The sequence below is a fragment of the Eublepharis macularius genome, chromosome 1, assembly GCF_028583425.1.
Source record: "Eublepharis macularius isolate TG4126 chromosome 1, MPM_Emac_v1.0, whole genome shotgun sequence".
Lineage (NCBI taxonomy): Eukaryota > Metazoa > Chordata > Lepidosauria > Squamata > Eublepharidae > Eublepharis > Eublepharis macularius.
Window position 1 is genome coordinate 8,060,624 of NC_072790.1, and position 20,071 is coordinate 8,080,694.

Genomic DNA, 20,071 nt, shown 5'->3' on the forward strand with positions numbered 1-20,071 from the left:
TTTGATTCATCCTGGGTTTGATTGCTCTTCGGATTTCATTTCTGGAGTAGCCATTTGCCTGAAGTGCGTGGTTTAGATGATTAATTTCCTCATTGAGAAAGCGCGGCTCACATATCCGTCTTGCACGATCCACTAATGTTTTCATTATGCCTCTTTTCTGTCGGGGGTGGTGATTGGAGTTTTTGTGTAAGTACCGATCAGTGTGAGTTGGTTTCCTGTAGACCCTGTGACCTAACTGAAAGTTTGCTTTGCGGATGACCAAGGTATCCAGGAATGGGAGTTTTCCCTCGATTTCTTTCTCCATTGTGAATTGTATGTTCAGGTGGATGTTGTTGAGATGATTCAGAAACCCCATCAATTCTTCCTCCCCATGGCTCCAAATGATAAATGTATCATCCACAAACCGGAACCATACACTAGGTTTGTGGGGTGCTGATTCTAGAGCTGTTTTTTCAAAATGTTCCATGTAGAAGTTTGCTATAACTGGGCTGAGTGGGCTCCCCATGGCCACCCCATCCATCTGTTCATAGAATTCGTTGTCCCATTGGAAGTAACTGGTTGTCAGACAATGGTGGAATAAGGCTGTTACATCCTCTGGGAAAATCTGGTTAATAAGTGCAATAGTGTCTTTTACTGGAACCTTGGTAAACAGGGATACAACATCAAAACTGACAAGTATGTCTTGTGGATTGAGTTTCAGAGAACTGATTTTGTTGATGAAATCTGCTGAATCTTTGATGTAAGATGAGGTTTTCCCGATGTGGTCCTGCAGGAGATCGGCCAGATGTCTAGCTAATTCATATGTCGGTGAGCCAATGGCACTCACAATGGGTCGGAGTGGGACTGAATCCTTATGTATTTTGGGGAGTCCATATAGTCTAGGTGGCTGTGCTTCAGTCTTGCATAGTTTTCTGTGCGTGTCGGGATGTAGTGAGGAATTCTTGATCAGCGCATTTGTTAGCCTGGTGATTTTGCAAGTGGGATCTCGTTTTAGTTTTTTGTAGGTGGAGGGGTCCAGGAGTTCCTTAATCTTCTTTTTGTATTCCTCTGTATTCCTTTTGTATTCCTCTCCCCAAAATACATAAGGATTCAGTCCCACTCCGACCCATTGTGAGTGCCATTGGCTCACCGACATATGAATTAGCTAGACATCTGGCTGATCTCCTGCAGGACCACATCGGGAAAACCTCGTCTTACATCAAAGATTCAGCAGATTTCATCAACAAAATCAGTTCTCTGAAACTCAATCCACAAGACATACTTGTCAGTTTTGATGTTGTATCCCTGTTTACCAAGGTTCCAGTAAAAGACACTATTGCACTTATTAACCAGATTTTCCCAGAGGATGTAACAGCCTTATTCCACCATTGTCTGACAACCAGTTACTTCCAATGGGACAACAAATTCTATGAACAGATGGATGGGGTGGCCATGGGGAGCCCACTCAGCCCAGTTATAGCAAACTTCTACATGGGACATTTTGAAAAAACAGCTCTAGAATCAGCACCCCACAAACCTAGTGTATGGTTCCGGTTTGTGGATGATACATTTATCATTTGGAGCCATGGGGAGGAAGAATTGATGGGGTTTTTGAATCATCTCAACAACATCCACCTGAACATACAATTCACAATGGAGAAAGAAATCGAGGGAAAACTCCCATTCCTGGATACCTTGGTCATCCGCAAAGCAAACTTTCAGTTAGGTCACAGGGTCTACAGGAAACCAACTCACACTGATCGGTACTTACACAAAAACTCCAATCACCACCCCCGACAGAAAAGAGGCATAATGAAAACATTAGTGGATCGTGCAAGACGGATATGTGAGCCACACTTTCTCAATGAGGAAATTAATCATCTAAACCACGCACTTCAGGCAAATGGCTACTCCAGAAATGAAATCCGAAGAGCAATCAACCCCAGGATGAATCAAACAACCAAGGAAAAACAGTCTCCTACAGGAAAAGTGTTTTTGCCATATATCAAAGGAATTACTGATCAGATGGGAAAGCTTATGAAAAAGCATAACCTTCAAGCAGTATTCAGACCCACCCGAAAAATACAACAGATGCTACGATCAGCAAAAGACAGTAGAGACCCCCTCACCTCTGCAGGAGTATACCGTATACCCTGCAGCTGTGGACAAGTTTACATCAGGACCACAAAGCGTAGCATCCAGACAAGAATAAAAGAACATGAAAGACACTGCAGACTTGGACAACCTGAAAAATCAGCAGTGGCTGAACATAGCCTAACTCAAACAGGGCACAGTATCTTATTCCAGGACACCAAAATACTGGACAACACTTCCAACTACTTTGTCAGACTGCACAGGGAAGCCATTGAAATTCACAAGCATAAGCAAAACTTCAACAGGAAAGAAGAAACCTTAAGAATGAACAGAGCATGGTTTCCAGTTCTGAAAAACACCAGGCTAACAAAACACTCAACACCCGACAATAGCCCTGCGGAGAAGATTAGCACATCAAGCACCAATCCAGATGCAAAAGAACCTCCTCAGGATACAGTGAAGCCTCCCGCCATTAACATTCCACACCCTGGGAAACTCTTACAGGATGACTCAGCTCAACCCCACCCCTCCTGAGTAGATACAAATGACCTACATCTTTTCCACACTGTGACACTGAGAGATCTCTGTCTTTTGGTGCTACACCTCTGAAGATGCCAGCCACAGCTGCTGGCAAAACGTCAGGAACTACAATGCCAAGACCACGGCAATACAGCCCCGAAAACCCACAACAGCCATCGTTCTCCGGCCGTGAAAGCCTCCGACAATACATTTTCTTATTATTATTCCCACGACAAAACACCCTGTAATGTGGGTGGGGCTGAGAGAGCTCTGAGAGAGCTCTGAGAGAGCTGTGAGTCTGGCCCAAGGTCCCCAGCTGGCTTCAAGTGGAGGAGTGGGGAATCAAACCCAGTTCTCCAGATTAGAGTCTCATGCTCTTAACCACTACACCAAACTGGCTTTTTCTTTAATTATGTGGAAGGCTGCACAATTTTCATAGCATCCCTAAAGAGGTTTGTGTTTATTACGCAGTCGTCACGTCTAGCTGAAGATTCTGCAAACACTCTTATGCTGTCCATCTATAAAACCTGCATCACTGTGGGTCTTGCTCTGCCTGCCACACCTAGATTGAAAACATTTTTGTGTCCTAGGCTAAGCTCATTCACACTTCTGTCACCCCAGATAGCCAAGCCTTGTGGCATGAAAGGAAGGACTTCTCAAGTGCTGGTGTTGGAAAGTAGAAGCAGGGTCACACCAGGCTGGGGGTGGGGACAAGGGGCTCTGTATCTGACATTAGTGGTGTTGCCAACTTCACTACTTCATTTCTGGGTAGCTCTAGGAATCACTGGGAAATCTGTAATAAAACTATAAAATTTCCAGTGATTCCTAGAGCTACCCTTCATCACTTCCAGGTTGTACCTGTAAGTGACACAGCGGTGTCAGTGATGTTGTTTTTAATTTTATTTTTCTGAGCAAGCCTAAGGACAACTCTCTCTGGCCCCCTTTTGGCCCCCTCCCTGGTAGGGGTGATGATGTCACAGCGTTTCTGGCCTTCTGTTCCCCTCTTTAATCCTCCCCCCCCCGCCAAAATGCAAGTGTACCCCTTTCTTGCTCAGGACCAGATATTTCTTGTTGACACCTTTGCCAGGCTCATCGGCTCCATCTGTCTCTTGTGTTTCTCCCTGTCTTGCTATATGGGTGGGAGGTGGAAAGGAAGAGACTGTCTACACAGAAAGGTTCAAGCACAACGTGTGTGTCACGGCATATAGGAATGGAGTGGAACAAGCTGTTCTGGGGCCAGAATTTTGTGTGTGTGTCCTTGATCTTCAGCCTGCTTTCGCTTTTCACACATTCTTGCAAACATTCTCTATTTCTAAACATGGCTCAAGAAATTATTAATACTAAAATGCCAAATACCCAAGATATTTCATGGACAGTTGCAGTTTAAAAGTTAGCTGTTTTTCTTCACATTGCAGACTTGGAAGGAGGCATATTTAATGAAACAATCTATTAGCAACCAGTGTTAGACCACCAAGCTCTATTTTCTTCTCACTTTCCCCAGTATTGTTGACTCAAGTCCCCTAACTTAGTACTGGCAACCTCTGAAGTGTTAGACTCTGGCAAGAGTCAGAGCGGGGGGTATGTGCTGTCACTCAACAGTGTTATATCATTTCTGAGAAAAACCCAAAAATGACATCATGCTGCTCTAGGAATCACCAGAAACTCTATGGTTTTACCCCCCCCCCAAAAAAACCCCCTACCATCAACACTACAGTGTTATGTCACTTACAAGAGAAACCCGTAAGTGATATAATGACAATTTTTTCCTTTCTGCTTGGGAAGATGATGTGTGAACAGCAGTTCAGTCTGTCCAGGTATATTGTAAATGGCAAACAAATACCACTGAAACATTTTTTAAAACAAGGTGTTGGGTCCCCCGTCCCCTGTCCCCTGTTATCTACAGAAATCTGCACTAATGAAAATTGTCTATTCCTTTTCCATATCAGTGGACCAGTAGATTCACAATTTCACCATTATGCCACAGATCTGTCTCTCAATAGGAACTGCGACGAGTGCAGAAACGTTGAGCAAATGGCTTATTGTTGGCTTAGAAGGTTCCGGTTATGGTCTGTAATGATGAATCTGAATTATTCACCATGGAGATATCTAGGTCCAAAGCAAAATCTGTACTGAGGGGTTTTTGTTGTTGTTGTTGGTATATTAGCAGGCCTGACCAGCTGTGCATTCCAGGATATAATGGAAAGAGCAAGCATCTACACATTTTTTGAATAGGACAGCGGAGCATTAGATTAGTTTGTGTGGCATATCACAAAAGAAATACTCTCTGAATGGCTCTCTGTCCCCCCAGGAATGTGACGCTTTTGCAACACACAAGCCAGTTTGTGGGATGTTTCTAAGTATTGGAAGCTGATGGTTTGAGGAGAAAAACTCATTTTTGAATGTTGGTGTTTTTACCTTTCCATAGAAAACAAGGCACTTTCCAATTTATAGGTTGCCTAGCGATTACTTTGATTGCACGCCCTATAAAACCTTTGTTCTCAGTGTGCATACATATCAATAAAAAAGAGGCGGGTATACCTCTAATAACATGGAATTGCTACCATCACAAGGTTCTAGATCAGATGCTGCTCGCCGTGCTCGGGCATTTTCAAGGAACCGGTTTAGTCAATTTCAGAACAGCCATGCCTGCTACCAAAAGGTTTTAATTTTAGACAGCTGGCAGCAGAACAGTCATAGATGGGACAAGGGATGCAACTTTTAGTAAGGCAAACTGCAAGCAAAAAAAAAATGTTTCCTTCTTTTGATTTTGTTACAGGAAGCTGATGAAGCATTGTTACGTAATTTGGAACTGCAGATTGAGTCACAGTTCCTGCAAGATGATATGAATGCTACCAAGGACAGATACAAGAAGGTAATTGCCACCAGAGTGGTCTTACTCGATGAAGTTTTCATTCATTACCTAAGAGTGGAGGAAAGAAAGGCTGTTGGCTCAGTCTTGACCTCTGGTATGCTAATAACTTTCCGCAGATGCATCTATCTTGTCTCCCAAGCCTTCCCCTTCAGTTCCTTGAAAGGCAGGTTATGGGTGATCAGGAGTTTGATCATAAAATGATTTTCTGATGCAATTATATGTAGATTTACTCCAGTCCAAGTCTATTGAAATCAATGAGTTGAGACTGGAGTAACCCTACATAATCATTAATTGTTATCAACAGTTGGAAATGAGAGTATGCTTAGATACATCTTGTCCCTTTGTTATCCTGCTGTATCACTGCCTTCCATCTTTAGCACTCTCATCTGCCTCATGGTCTTCCGCCCCTTTAGTGGCTCTAGGGATCTTTCTTTCTTTCTTTCTTTCTTTCTTTCTTTCTTTCTTTCTTTCTTTCTTTCTTTCTTTCTTTCTTTCTTTCTTTCTTTCTTCCTTCCTTCCTTCCTTCCTTCCTTCCTTCCTTCCTTCCTTCCTTCCTTCCTTCCTTCCTTCCTTCCTTCCTTCCTTCCTTCCTTCCTTCCTTCCTTCCTTCCTTCCTTTGCTGGTTTTCCTTAATGGTTTCTTTTATGGCATCTGTATTGCATGTCATTTTGTCATTAAAAATTATGCACACTTAATGGGAAAAATTCACCTAGAGGCAAAGAGTCAAGATTTGCATTTGTGCATGGAAAATCAAAACGTGATACAGGGAGTTTTCAGCAGAAAGAGGTGCACCGGGAAATTTCATAGCATCCCTAAATGGCTCTACCCTTTTATCTCATGCTGGTCTCAGAAGTCATTCAAGGTGCCATAGTCTGTTCATCCAAGAAGAAACACCCTTCCTACTTGAAGAAGTCCTAACAGATTGTACAGGGAATCCTGGCTTCTTCTTACTTTAAGAAGTCCTAACTAATTGTACAGGGAATCCTGTAGCTCCATTTCTGCCTGACACACCATCTTTACTGATGCCACTTGACCTTGTCTGATCTAGCTAGTTCTGCTCCACATCACCTCTTTCTGTTCAATACCACATAAATGTACAAACACGTTAAGTGGTCACTTATGCGCTTTTATGTACCATCCCCAGATTGTTCCTGTGTATTGATATCTAGCAGATCTAGGACTCGTCCACAGCTTGAAATTTCTGCTCATTGATTACAGACATCCTTGTTGTATTCAAGCTGCGCCAACAAAACAGGATGGTTGTTGAACTAGCAGTGCCATCCTACGCAAAATGGTGCTGTTCTACATTGTGTTGATTTCAATGGACTTAGGGTTTCACTATTAACATACAACATAATGGCCAAAGGAATATAGGAAAGAAACAAAATCATGCAATACTTTTTATTGAGGCCAACTTGAGTGACACAAAACATTGTGCAAGCTTTCTAGTTCTGTAGAACTCTTCATCAGACACAGGCGTTCCCCCTTCTCTCAAAAGAGCAAGTTTTCTAAGCCCTTTAAGGCCTTGCTTCAGAGTCAGGGCCTGCCAGGATCTGCATTTGGGGTTGTAGGATGCCCAAGAAGAGAACAAATTGCTTGTGATTATAATGATGTTTATTAACGTTTAACTAGACGCTATAAGCAGAGTTGTGGTGACATAATGCAAAAATGGAGCAAAAAGAGCTTGCTCTGTCTGTGACAACTGGGGGGATTCCTAACTGTCCTTTTGAGATACCTCTCCACAGAGTGTGTTGCTGATCCCACCGGGGTTCCACTGGATTTGGAAATCCCTAGATCATTTTCCCCGTGCAAACCTTCTACAGAGCCTGTCATGCCAGCCTGTGGTGTCAGATGCTGCAGGCTCACACTTTGTTTGCTGCACGTGTGACATTGCTGCGCTTGCATTCCGGGAAGAAGAAAGAAAGGGGAGTCATATGAAGTCTATTTTTTCGAAATGAGATGAATCTGCATGATAGAAAATTTGTTTCCCCCCTTCACTTCTTAAAATTCTTATAACATTTCTCTGATGAAGATAGAACTTGGAAGCTTGCGCCATGTTTTTGTGTCATTAGGGTTGGCTGCCATAAAAAGGTACTGCATGTTTCGGGGTCCCCCCCCCTGGATTTTCTGCAGGCCGTCTTAGTTGTTTACGTGGCCCCCAGCCCATCAAAAGAAACAGCAAAGGAAACAGACTTTGTTGTACACTGGAGGGAGGTGCAGGAGGGGTTGGGCATTTGGGTGTGAATGCCCCTGTAAAAATTTCACCAGCCAGCTTGTGTAAAAGAGGAAATTTCCACAGATACCATTTCTCTTCCTGCCTCACAGGACAAACTTTACATCTCAAAATTCCTCCTCCTACATGATGCTGGATCCCTGCACATCTTTACATCTCATCACCCCTGTCTGACAACCCAACAGCATTCAATGTTATCCTATAATTTCACAAGGAAAAATAACGAACTAGGAAAAGAGCAGTCCAGTTTCTTGACCTGAGATGTAATCTCTTTCTAATGGGAGTTGTTTTATTCTGCCACAGAACCTCATGGAAGTACAAACCTATGTCAACATTTTACAACAGATCGTACAAACAACCCCCCGGGTGTCCACCATCACAGCTGGAACCAGTGAGGTAAGAGTTATGTCATGGTGACACGGGGCCCCACTCACTCCCCCACTGTGAGGTAGATTTTCCCTCCAAAATAGTCAAGATTGCTTGCTGTGGCTGAGCAGCCTCTGGTAGCATGTCTCTGGGTATAATTTAAGGGTCTTTTTGTCCCACACTTTAAGCTTATGTATTTATGGCTTTTACCCCAAATATTTAGTAGGGCAGAAGCAAGAGCTCACATCTTCTCTAAATAAAATGGCACTAGAGGCTGAGTAAAATTCAAAAGGGAAACAGCAGGTTTATTAAACAGGCAGGGCTGGTATATAGGTAGGCAGAGAAAATTTTTAACTGTAGAACAGAATACTTCACAAGCATTAAGCACAATGATCTTAAAGCTTAGTTTCAGTAGCCACAGATCTTAAAACTGAGAGGTTGGTATTTTCACACTTAAGTTACTTTAACAAAGTTTCTTCTGAGATTTCACTTTACAGCTTAGGTTTTCTGACTTCAACACAGCACTCTTTACCCTTTTTATCAGACCCAGGGTCCTCCTCAGAGCCAAAACCCCCTTTTTAGACCCTGGGCAGGAATTATTCTTCTCCAAAAGACCCAACCATGATCACTTGGCTGAAGGGGAGTCTCCTTTCACTATCCACTTCCTCTGCCAACAAAACACCCCCAAGTTCTAACTTGTCTGTGTAAATCAGCGCTGGCTTTCACACTTTAGTTCCTTAATTAAAAGTCTTTCAACCTAAAGCTGTCCCAATTAGGGCAAACTTTTCCTTTTTCCTCATACAGAGGACCCAGCCCATCAGACTCCAAACTTCAACTCCTCCAACAATTCTGTAAACTTTTCATTTAAAAGCCCATTCCAACACAGGGTGTGATGACAATGACAGACCCCTTCGTCTTTGGTGCCCTACAGTGCTATTTGCAGCATCCACCACACCCAGTGGGCCTGTGGACATAACCTTTAAAGATGTGCCTATCAGTCAGCTGATTGGCAACAGTTGGCCCCTTCGCAGCTGGCCACCTGACCATCGGTTGTTGGGCAGCTCTGCCCTTGTGACAGGGTTAGAGTTAGGGTTAGGGGAGAGAGTGTTCTACTACCATGTAGATGCAAGTTCTCCATGGGAATTCAATGCTGACCCACCACAGGGGCCCAAATTGGATCAGGACCATGGTGTGTGGGGAGAAAGGACCCCAGCCACTCTCCCGCACACCCCATTGCTGTTTTTCAAATCCAAACTGTGCAGGTTTTCAGTGCATGTGCAGCTTCTCAATTGGGCAGATATTGCCCTGGGAGCTGTTTCAGTTTGAGAAGTCTGTCAACATCTACTAGTCATGGTGAGTAAAAGGAACCTCCATACAGAGGGGAAGCAAAACTCTGCGTACCAGTGGTAGGAGCTGGTAGTGGGGGAAATGCCTGTGTGCCCCATTTGTACCTCTAAGGCCAGAACAACAACAACATTCGATTTATATACCGCCCTCCAGGACAACTTAACACCCATTCAGAGTGGTTTACAAAGTGTGTTATTAATATGCCCATGACAATCACCCTGTGAGGTGGGTGGGGCTGAGAGAGCTCTGAGAGAGCTGTGACTGACCCAAGGTCACTGAACTGGCTTCAAGTGGAGGAGGGAGGAATCAAACCCGGCTCTCCAGATTAGAGTCCTGCCGCTCTTAACCATTACACCAAACTGGATGGCCACTGTGTGAAAGAGAATTCTGGGCAACTTGATCCACCAGAGCTCTTCTTATGTTCCCTGGACAGCCACTGCCAGTCAGAGTAGACAACCTGTGGTTTTCCCCAAAGGGCCAAACAGTTCCCTCCATGACCATTTTAGGTTGGGAAAATGTTGTGAGTGGGGAGACTGAAGTATTTCCTTCACGCTGTCCTGATCTGAATTGGGCACCATGCACATGGGGGTTGAGGCAACCCACACTGGATCCCAGACCCAGTACTATATAAATGTGTGAAGTGGCATGAAATCAAAACCCCAGATTTCATTCCATCCACGTTTTCTCCTTTAACATGTCAGTGGCAGAGGGGGGAACCAGTTGGGAATGGTGCCGCTGAAGCATTAGATCTCCTCTTTCTTCTCTTTGAGGTCTCAAGGCAAATTGTGACCACACAGGCTTGCACTTTGCATTTTGTGGACAGAACGAGACACGCGGTCTTTATTTCACCTGCATGAGCCCATGTCTGTATAGGGCCAATCCATAACCTGGAGAATTGTGTTAAAGGAATCCCGTTCATTTTCAGACAGCCACCTTCTGCAATCCCAGACACATTCCTTATTTGTTTGTAAAGCATCTCACTAGATTTTTCTGTTCATCCTCCCTACCACCACCGCCACATGTCCCCTTTCAAATGCAGTGAAAAATTCATGAAGCTGTAAGGACAGCACTGCTGTTGGAAGTGCAGACTGACCTCCTTGTGCTTCCCCTTTGCTCTTCTTTTCTCTTAGGAGAAGCTGCTAACCGAGAGGCGGATACCCCTCCTGCAGAGCCAGTTAGAGGAATACAAGAGCATCCTTGGCCAGCTCCAGGCTCAGAAGGCAAAGTTCCAGACAGAGGTATTCCGGGGAAGAGTCTACAGGGGGCGCTGGAAGGCCAGGGCCACTGCACACGTATGGCAAGTGGAAGACGGGGAAATCTGGAACTCCGAGGTTTAGACAAGCAGGAGAGAAGCGTCTAATTTAGAATATTGCTGTTACGGGCAGCTTTTTAATCTAGAATGTTAGCCATATTGGAGAGATGTTGTAAAAGTCTCCACAGTCATACTGGGGAGAATTGGTCCCTCGCCTTTCGGGGCAGCCTTAGTGATTTTGAGGCCCCCGGGCAGAACTTGAGGATGGGTCCCCATAATCATTATAGGGGACCTACCCCTAGCTCCATCCCACCCCACAGAAGGAGGAAGGGAAGGAGAAAGAGCCAGCCCCCCCCCCCCCAGCCTGCCTCTTTTGCCAGCCATGTGGGGCTTGGCCAGGCAGATGGCTTTCCTCACAGCTCCGTCGGGCAGGCACTCCTCCGTCTTCATACGATTCAGGGCTTGTGGCGCTTGGGGCTTGCCTGAGAGGATGCCTCATCCCTGCCTGCATGCCAAGAGGCTTGTGCAGGTCCCACCCCCGCTGGCCTACAGCTGATCACCTCTCTCTTTTTCCTGAGTCGCAAGCAGCATGGGGGATCACAAACCTACTGCCTGAGCACAGCCATCACCGCTGCACAGGCAGAGGGACATTTCAGGGCAGTGGTGGTGGGGAGCTGGCAGCTGGGCAGTGGGGCCGCCTTGGTGCAGAGCCCAGGGCAGTTGCTGTGGCTGCCCCATCCCCAAGTCCACCCCTTCTTGCCTTTTGAACTTAGCTGTATTCCTTGCAAAAACCCAGGGCTCATTTGGAGGCGGAACGCGCCGGAATGGCGTTCCGGTAGAGCTGAAAAGTGGTCACGTGGGTTTTGGCCCCGCCCACATGATTCCTTTTCCTCCCCTCTTCCTCCCCTCCAAAGGAAGCTAAGCTGCTTCAATTCATTCTGCTGCTTTGTTTTCATTCGTGACTAGTGAGTGAGTGCCTCCGCGCAAGTAGGCCTCTCCAGAGGAGGGTCAGTTGCTTTGAGTTCATTCTGCTTTATTTTCAGGAAGTACCTGGAGATTTGGGGGGAAAGGGGCCTGAGGGGTGGGTGTTGCCTTCTGACACACTTCCGGTGATGTCAGGGGGTGTGGCAAATGCTAATGAGATATGCTAATGAGCTATGCTAATGAGTTCCTGCAGTTCTTTTTCTACGAAATGACCCCTGCAAAAACCTATCACATCTTTTGTAAGTTGGAATTTCTGCTTGCACTTGAGCTCTGGTGCTTGCACTAAATCAAACATATTGTTAATTCCATCTACATTTTCACTTGTTGTTCCACCAGTCTTGGGGGCTCAGCAGCTCCCTCATTCTCAAAATGGCTCCCTGAGGTGCAAAATGGGAGAGGAGGGAGATTGTTGCCTTTCTTGAGGCTATTAAATAAAGCCCCTGGAATTTCTCTGCTCATCATGAGTATCTCTTCACAGAGCTCTATTGCATACTGGGCCAAGGTAAGAGGCATAAAGATAGACCAGGAGTATCACAGAACAATCCCCCAAATGTGTTCTAAATGGGAACAGTTGAAGGCTGATGTTGTGGGTCTGTGGGAGATGCTGCACAATCTCCTGCACACATAGAACTACACTATGTATGTACACCCCCCCCCCCCCCCGCAATTTTGCATCATTGCAAAAATACATTTCCTTTGGAAAATGTATATATTTTCCGACATGGAGCTAAATAACAGCACCTAGTAAATAATGTCTCATTAAAGCTATATTAAAGGGATGGGGTATCTTCCTTCAGGCAATTGGCAACACTAACTCTCATTATTCTAGGCAAAATGCCCTGGGAACAGGGAGATGAAAGAGCTGGGAGGGTTTGCGTCCTTTGAGTGTGAGGGTATACTTTTGCAACCAGCAGTCCAATCCAATCTCAGCATAAGAATATGCCCCAAAGGAGGTTGATTTTTAAAAAGTTTAAAGCGTGTTTTGATCTATGGAGTTCATGTTGATATCTTCAGAGCAATCGAAACGATGCTTATGGAATTGTTCAGAAGTGTTGTGTTTCTGGTAACAAGGAGGAAATGTTCTTACCACCAGATGGCAGAGGATGCCTAGGAAAATAAAGACTCGCCTTCCAGAAAGGTGTTTTATCACGGCCTGAAGGAATCCCCACGCCACTCTTTTAACATCCAGTCTGATAAAGACGAATTCTGGAGAGCTCAAAAACTTGCACACAGTGTTGTGCTATTTTGTTTAGTTTGAATAAATAGCTTTTGCTTTAGTGTTTTAGTGCAGACCGCAGGACAACTCTTCATTTTTCTGTAGGTGAATCATGTATTCAAGTGACGTGCTACCGCCTGGTGGCCCATGTTTATTCCACATAAGTTGCACCTTAAAGGTATCTTTATTTATAATTATAAATAGAAGCTTGCTTACTTATTCAGGGAGGGGCTGTGGCTCAGTGGAAGAGCCTCTGCTTTGCATGCCTGAGGTCCCAGGTTCAATCCCCACCATCTCCAGTTGAAAGGACCAGGCAGTGGGGTGATGCCAGAGACTTGGATCGGAGACCGGGAAGAGCGGCTGCCAGTCTGAGCGGACAGTGCAGCAGTGAAGACCTAAGCAGAGTCACTCCAGCTGCTCTGCTGAGGATTTCACTACAAGTGCCTGACTCACACTAAGACGGTTTCATGTGTGTGTATTAATACATCTGGTGGTTTCCCTAGACACGACTTGTTAGAAAACTGACACCTACTTTGGCCCTTCAGTTCGAACTAGCATTTAGCATTCTTCTGGTCATTATGCGGGGATTAAAAAACTGGAGATAAACAAGCAAAACCCACCAGGGGAAACATTTAAAGAAAAGAAAAAAATGTGCGCATTGAATGAGAGCAATAGAAGTTTCTTTCCCTGTGATCAGGCAATCTCTTGAGAGTTTGGTTCATATCTCACCAAACACTTTCTGGTTATGGACCAACCCTTCCACGCGTCACGAGCAAAATTAGGGACCCACTCCCTGCTCAACCCCCTCCGCCTCTGCTGGATGCTGTACTTGGCCTCCTGCAAACTTTCCTGGAATCAGTCAGTCCTATGTATGCGTGTAAAGTGCCATCAAGTCACAGCCGAATCATGGCAACCCCTGCTGGGGTTTTCAAGACAAGCAACTAACAGAGGTGGTTTGCCATTGTCTGCCTCTGTATAGTGACCCTAGCCTTCTTTAGCCACCGCTGAAGAAAGACGTATTTTCTCTTCGTTCCTTGGTTCCTACTTTTCAAGGAGAGTTTGGGCCTTTGGATTCATGGCTTCAAAGGCCCTCTTCAAGAAGTGTTACGGTACCAAGATGGCCCACTTGGATGGGCACTACAAATGCCTATTATGTTTGGGCGAGGGCCATGACACCTTGTGGTCTGTGGTCTGCAGACAGCTTAAACTCAAGGTGCACTATGAAAGGGCATCACAGTTGAAAGTGCCTCTATATGAGTCAGCCTTGAAGGGTGCTACAGGCTCTGAGAACAACACAGCAGATAAAGAACTGTAGCACCCAAAATGGGCCTCCTCAGTTCCACCAGCATGCTCGGACCCTGTTACCACTGAAAAGGATCAGTGGCTCCTTCCACAGTTCCATCTTGGTGCCAGTCAGGGCCACCTATGAAAAAGGCTAAGCTCAAAACGAAGCACGCCAATAAACAGTCAACTTCGAAGTTGCAAAAGACAAAAAGTTGTCCTCCTCAGCTCCAACCATGTTGGTTACATCGAGTTCGCTCAGAGTTCTGAGAACTCCATCTCCAGCCGCCAGACGGCGGTCCACTTTGGTTCCATCCCTCTCAAAGGGTGAGATTCTGGAAGTCGTAGAATTGCCGACAGCCATTTCTCCATTACCACTGTCACCAGTATGGCATGTCAAAAGACAGAGGACTTCCTCATTTCCATCTGAGAATAACAATTGTTTGGAACTGGCTTCCTACTATAGGCCCTTTTCATATGTTATATGTCCCAGGATGCCAGTAACCAAACATATCAAGACCACGTTACTCCTATTATCCGTGGTGCTCATGTTGTCTGAGTGGGTCACAATGTGTATTTCGCATGCTCTTACAGCTCCGGTATGGAAGATTCAACAACTGGATTTTTCCAGGATACAATGCATCCTGGTACGCACAGACACAGGGGCTTCTGTAATTTCCTTAAGCAGAAAAGCAGGGAATAATGTAGCCACTGTGTGCTCCAGTCTCCATCTAAGGAACGTTCAACAGGATGCACTGGGGGGGGGGCCATGTTTCAGTCTTCAGAGCACTTAAACTCTCAGGTGAATGTTGGAGCTTGTGAAGTGAAGCGCTTGCTCTTACTTACGAGATTATGCATTGAAGCATATTATGGTGATGTTTCAGACCTTACTGTGAATACAAAATGAAAAGCAAGACCTCTCAGAGTGGATGAGTGGCCAAGAAAATATAAAATATAAAAGAAATATAATTATTTATTGCACCGTGCAGAAACAATTAATTATTGCACTGTGCAATCAATAATTGTATTTCATTTATATATTCTTGGCTGCTCAACCTTGTCAGTTCCTGACTCGTTTACCAGGTTGGGTTTTTTCCTTCTTGTTTTTGTCCATTCTGGTTACCCAGAGTAAACGTGTGAATGCGCTGAAGGAGAGAAGATGCTCTCCCTGAACACCTCAAGACATGTGCAAGGAACGGCACGAGTTTGCCATGCAGGTAGCGCGCGGAAGGAAATACTAGTGCAGCCTTACTGAGGTGTAAATCGCAAACAAGTGATATGAAATTAAGTGACAAAAATTAATCTTTAAACCATCAAGTAGGCAGCATTATAATCAAATGTCCCTTAAGTAACAATTTTTTAAAATCTGGAATATAAAAACATCATTTCAGACATTACAACTTTATTTATATATTTATGATATATGTATACTATACATACATACTTTTGATGAAATCCCTGGGCCTTGTGGCCATTGGCCAACTCTTAAAGGTAGGCCCAATTCCTATTTTCTGCACACAGGGTGGGGTGGGGGGAGGAATCTAGGACCTGCAATTTGTCCCAAGGCATGGTAAGCATCATAAAACAAGTCCCTTCTGTGGGCTCTTAGAAGCCACTCTAAGTAGGAAAAATGGGCTGCCTATAATTTTATAATAATAAACGTTCCCCCCATTTGCCCCCCCCCATTCGGAATGGCTCCCCACATTTGTAGATTGTTCCCCGGGTAGGCCATACGTTCCCATTAAGAATAACTGAATTAAGGACTTCAGAGCTCTGTCCTCCATTATTCGTTTTATGTGATATATATTTGTAAATATTTTTGAGTGAGATATGAACCCCAGAGGACTCTTTGCTCTAGCGATAAGCATCTATTAAAGATTCCTGGCCTGCCAGGGAGGCCTGCCTGGCATCGACCAGGGCCAGGGCTTTTTCAGTCCTGGCCCCAGGCTGGTGGAATGCTCTGTCCAATGAGACCAGGGCCCAGCGAGATTTATTAGCATTTCGCCAGGCCTGTAAGTCGGAGCTGTTTTGCCAGGCATATGGTTGATGCCGGGTGGTGCGCCTTAGCCGGGGAAGCACAGTATATGCCCTCCCTACTAGTGACACCTCCATCTCTCATACATCCCTGGCAAAATACTCTGGAGATGGCTAAATAGGAGGTCGTCTGGATTATGTGCTGCTGTGTTTACATACATACATACACACACGTGTGTGTGTGTGAATATGTTTACATGTATTTTAATCTATGTATTAGGATGTTTTATGATTTTAAGTTGTATAGATGATGAAATATGTTTTTAAACTTGGTTGTGCTCCGCCCTGAGCCTGCTGATGTGGGGAGGGCAGAATATAAATTAAATATAAATAAATAAAATAAATAAATATTGGAATGGACACAGTAGAAAGCCATCTTGCAGTGTACCAGGCCGCCTTGTCTACATGCTGAGCATAGCATGCGATGTGCCAGGTTCTGAGATCTTCTTTCTTCCGCAGCACTCATGCCAAATGGTACTTCTTTAAAACCCTTGAATTGTCAATAAAGCAGATCGATCCATTTTCCAGGCAGTTAAAATACAATCTTTTTGCAGAGTTCCTCAAGCCTAAATTTATGGAAATCACTGGGCTTAAGACTAGAGTAAGTTTGCCTCAGATTGCAGTAGGAGGGACCTGCTGGGAAGGTGCATTTTCCCTGGTGAGAGATGCTTTGAGCAGCCACTTCCATCTGCATTTGTTTAACAGACAACCATGCTGGAGCAGGCTATTAAGAGCACCCAGGAGAGCTATGATGATGAGATTCAGTTATACAACGAGCAGATTGAAACGCTAAGGAAGGGCATTGAAGATGCTGAAAGGACCTTGGAAAAATACACCAATGACTGCCGCCAACTCTCCATTTACCGTCAGTCCCTGGAGAATGAACTGGAGCGCTACAAACGCATTATCGAAAATGAGGACAGCAGGTAAGAGGCTTCTTGGGCTGAGAAACAGCAGAGATGCTCAGTGGCTCAGAATTTTTCTGGGTCTTTAGTGACAACTGTACGGACATATAGTCCATGCAGTGGTAGACATTTGAGACATTCCCTTATCTGTAACTGTGTTAGGGAACTGGTAGTTTGTGGACTTGCCCTAACCTCACATGACCTTAGTTCTAGAAGGAGACTATAAGACTCACTGCTGTACAGGGTGTTTTTTGCTGTTCATATTAAAGTTGTTTTAAGTCCTTCTTCATGCTGTTAGAAGACCAAGTAGTAGTTCAAGCCAATGTTTTTTGATAAATTAGTATCTTTAAAAAAGAAAACCTGAATGAAACATAGGCCCAGACTTTCAGTGCAATCCTAAGAAGAGTTACTCCAGTCTAAGCCCATTCATTTCTTGCTTAGTATAAAAAATGTAATCAAAATGGCAGTTCCCAGGCAACATCAGCCCCCGAAAGGGTTTCCTCCAGCCCTCTTTGAATGTGGAGCTTGGAGCTTTAACAAACTATACCAAAACATCCATTTACTAATAGTGCATCAAACACCAGAGCGTTGTAAAGTATATGTACACATAGTAGGTTAAAGACAGTGCAATCCTAAGCAAAGTTACTCCAGTCTAAGCCCATTGATTTTAATGTACTTAGATTAGAGTAACACTTCTTAGGATTGCACTGTTTGCCACCTTTGTGCTATCAGTTTTTACAAAACAGTTTATTACTAGGACATTAGCTGACATGAATACATAAATGGAAATAATGTAATTATATTTATGTCAATAAAAAGTAAAAGGTATAGGTCAAGTGCTGGGATGCAGGGCTGGGGCAGAGGCCTGCTTTAGTTTCCTAGTTTCTAAAAGTCCTTGTCCATCATTTTCAAGTGAGACCATGAAGTGGGTCTAATTTCCTCTACCCTCAATACCCCCCCTCCCACAGGCTTCAGCAAGAATTAATCAAAAAAGGGGGACGGGAAGACAGAGAGAGGGAAGGCTGGAAGACCAGACCCACCTGATTTTTAAAATGTTCAGGAAAAGCATCAGAGGTGGACTGACCTGTTAATGTACTGGGAGAGTTCCTAGTGGGCCACAACCGTTGAGGCTTCTGGTGGACACCTGGAATCAGGCAGACCCTGCAGCGCTGGGGCCTGGGCTAGGGCAAGATTGACTGGTTGACATCATTCCATGGCCAGGGTCCAGACTGTGCAGGACCTGCCAGCACCACAGGGTCCGCTTGGCTTAGCTTGCACTGGGGCTTTTTGAATGTACCAGTCCCCCTCTGGCCCTGACCAACCCATTTCCAGAACAACGCTTCTTTAAAATGAGCAATTCCTGTCCTCAAAGTGGGCATGGCATGAACAATTCTACAAAATTAAGGGAAGACCCATAATAAGTAATTGTGTAAAACAAGAAATATGGTTGGTACTGAGGTTACTTGAACTATGTGCTTCCCAGTATTATTTTGCACAGAGAATGTGTGCAATTTCTGCTCCTGAATGTTGGAAATACAATGTCTTGTGTACAGAGAAGGCAGAAGAAACAGGATACCTGCAAGGGGCAGCGGGTCTGACAGTTGGATAGATGGCAGAGTTGGATCCTTCTTTCCTCCCATCCTTCTTGCATGTCTCCAGATTGGTATTCTTGGGCTACTTCCTGCTTCCTGTTTCTTCCCGGTAGTCCCTCCTCCCTGTTTACTGAGGTAGTTAGTATCTATTCTGTTTCTCTCCTTTCTGTTAAAGTTGTGGTTCCTGAATAAACTCTCTTCATTCACTCCTTAATCAGACTCAAGATCTTTCCTAAAACAGACCAGAGCCTACACGGGAGCAGAGGATGGTTTGTGGATTGATCTCTGATTGAAGGAATAAGACTCCCCAGAGGGTCCCTCACGAGCTGTGTGTGTGAGAGAGAGAAAAAGGGACAAAATGGCCACCTGTAGCATTCCGCAAGTGGCCGCGATAGAAAGGCTGAACGACAGAAAATGTGTAATCTGGAAAGCCCGCATGCAGACCCAGCCCATGGAACAAGGAGTTGGGACACAATTAAAAATCCAAGGCCAGCAAATGAGGAACCTGAAAAGCAAAGAAAATGGGATGAACACAGCGACAAAGCCAAAGGGATCCTCTTCAAAGGTTTGAAGGACCGGGATATGTTGTGGGTGATTCATGTTGATAAAGCTAAAAATAGCTGGGAAGAAGTGTAAGGACTTTATGTAGATACTTCCCTTAAGAGTAGAATGTTCTTACAAAAGAAGTTGTTCAGTATTAGAATGGGAGCGCATCAGAGCTTGTGTGAGCCCCTGGATGGTTTTCTGGCTTTAGTCCAGCAGCTTCGCTCAGCTGGAAAAGATCTCCGCGATGAGGATCTGATAGCACTGTTGCTGATCAGCCTGTGACCAGAGTATGAAAGTTTCATAAATCAAGTAGAAGCTAAGAAAGATTTGACTCCGAGTCAAGCCATAAGCATGCTGGAGGAGTGTAATAGAAATAAGGAATTCCAGAATTCAGGCAGAGGGTCTGGACTGAGGGACTGTGAAAGTGCTATGGGTACTATAAACTTAAGCAAGAAAGCCGAAGCATTTTGTCATGAATGTGGGAAAGGCAGTCACTTCAAAAAGAACTGCACTCTCTCCAAACAAAGGGATTCCTCCTGGAGAGGAAAGGAAGGAGCAGGGAGGAATTTCCAATGTGACAAATCAAAACCTGCAAGGAAATGCTTTATACTAGCAGAAAGAGAACCTAGAGAGCAATTTTGGTATATTGACTCTGCATGTACAGCTCACATGACAGGGAATAAAGCTTTCTTTGAAAGGTAAAAGGAAGAAAAAAGGGAAGCATTGCATGTTGCAAATGGTAGATTTGTAGAAATAGCAGGCATGGAGTCTGGAACATTAAGATGCAAACTTCCAAACAAACAGGCCTGGGAAATCGTGCTAACAAAGTGCTTCTATGAGCCAACTTTGGA

At 44.6% G+C, this 20,071-nt stretch overlaps 1 protein-coding gene across 1 annotated transcript in view; it reads left to right on the forward strand.

Moving 5' to 3' along the window:
- Positions 1–20,071, forward strand: part of BFSP1 (beaded filament structural protein 1) — a 44,800-nt gene that overhangs the window by 15,914 nt on the left and 8,815 nt on the right. The window contains exons 3-6 of the mRNA XM_054996472.1: positions 5,369–5,464; positions 8,001–8,093; positions 10,541–10,648; positions 16,883–17,103. Of these exons, the coding sequence (XP_054852447.1) occupies positions 5,369–5,464; positions 8,001–8,093; positions 10,541–10,648; positions 16,883–17,103 (518 nt within the window). The remainder of the gene's footprint in view (positions 1–5,368; positions 5,465–8,000; positions 8,094–10,540; positions 10,649–16,882; positions 17,104–20,071) is intronic.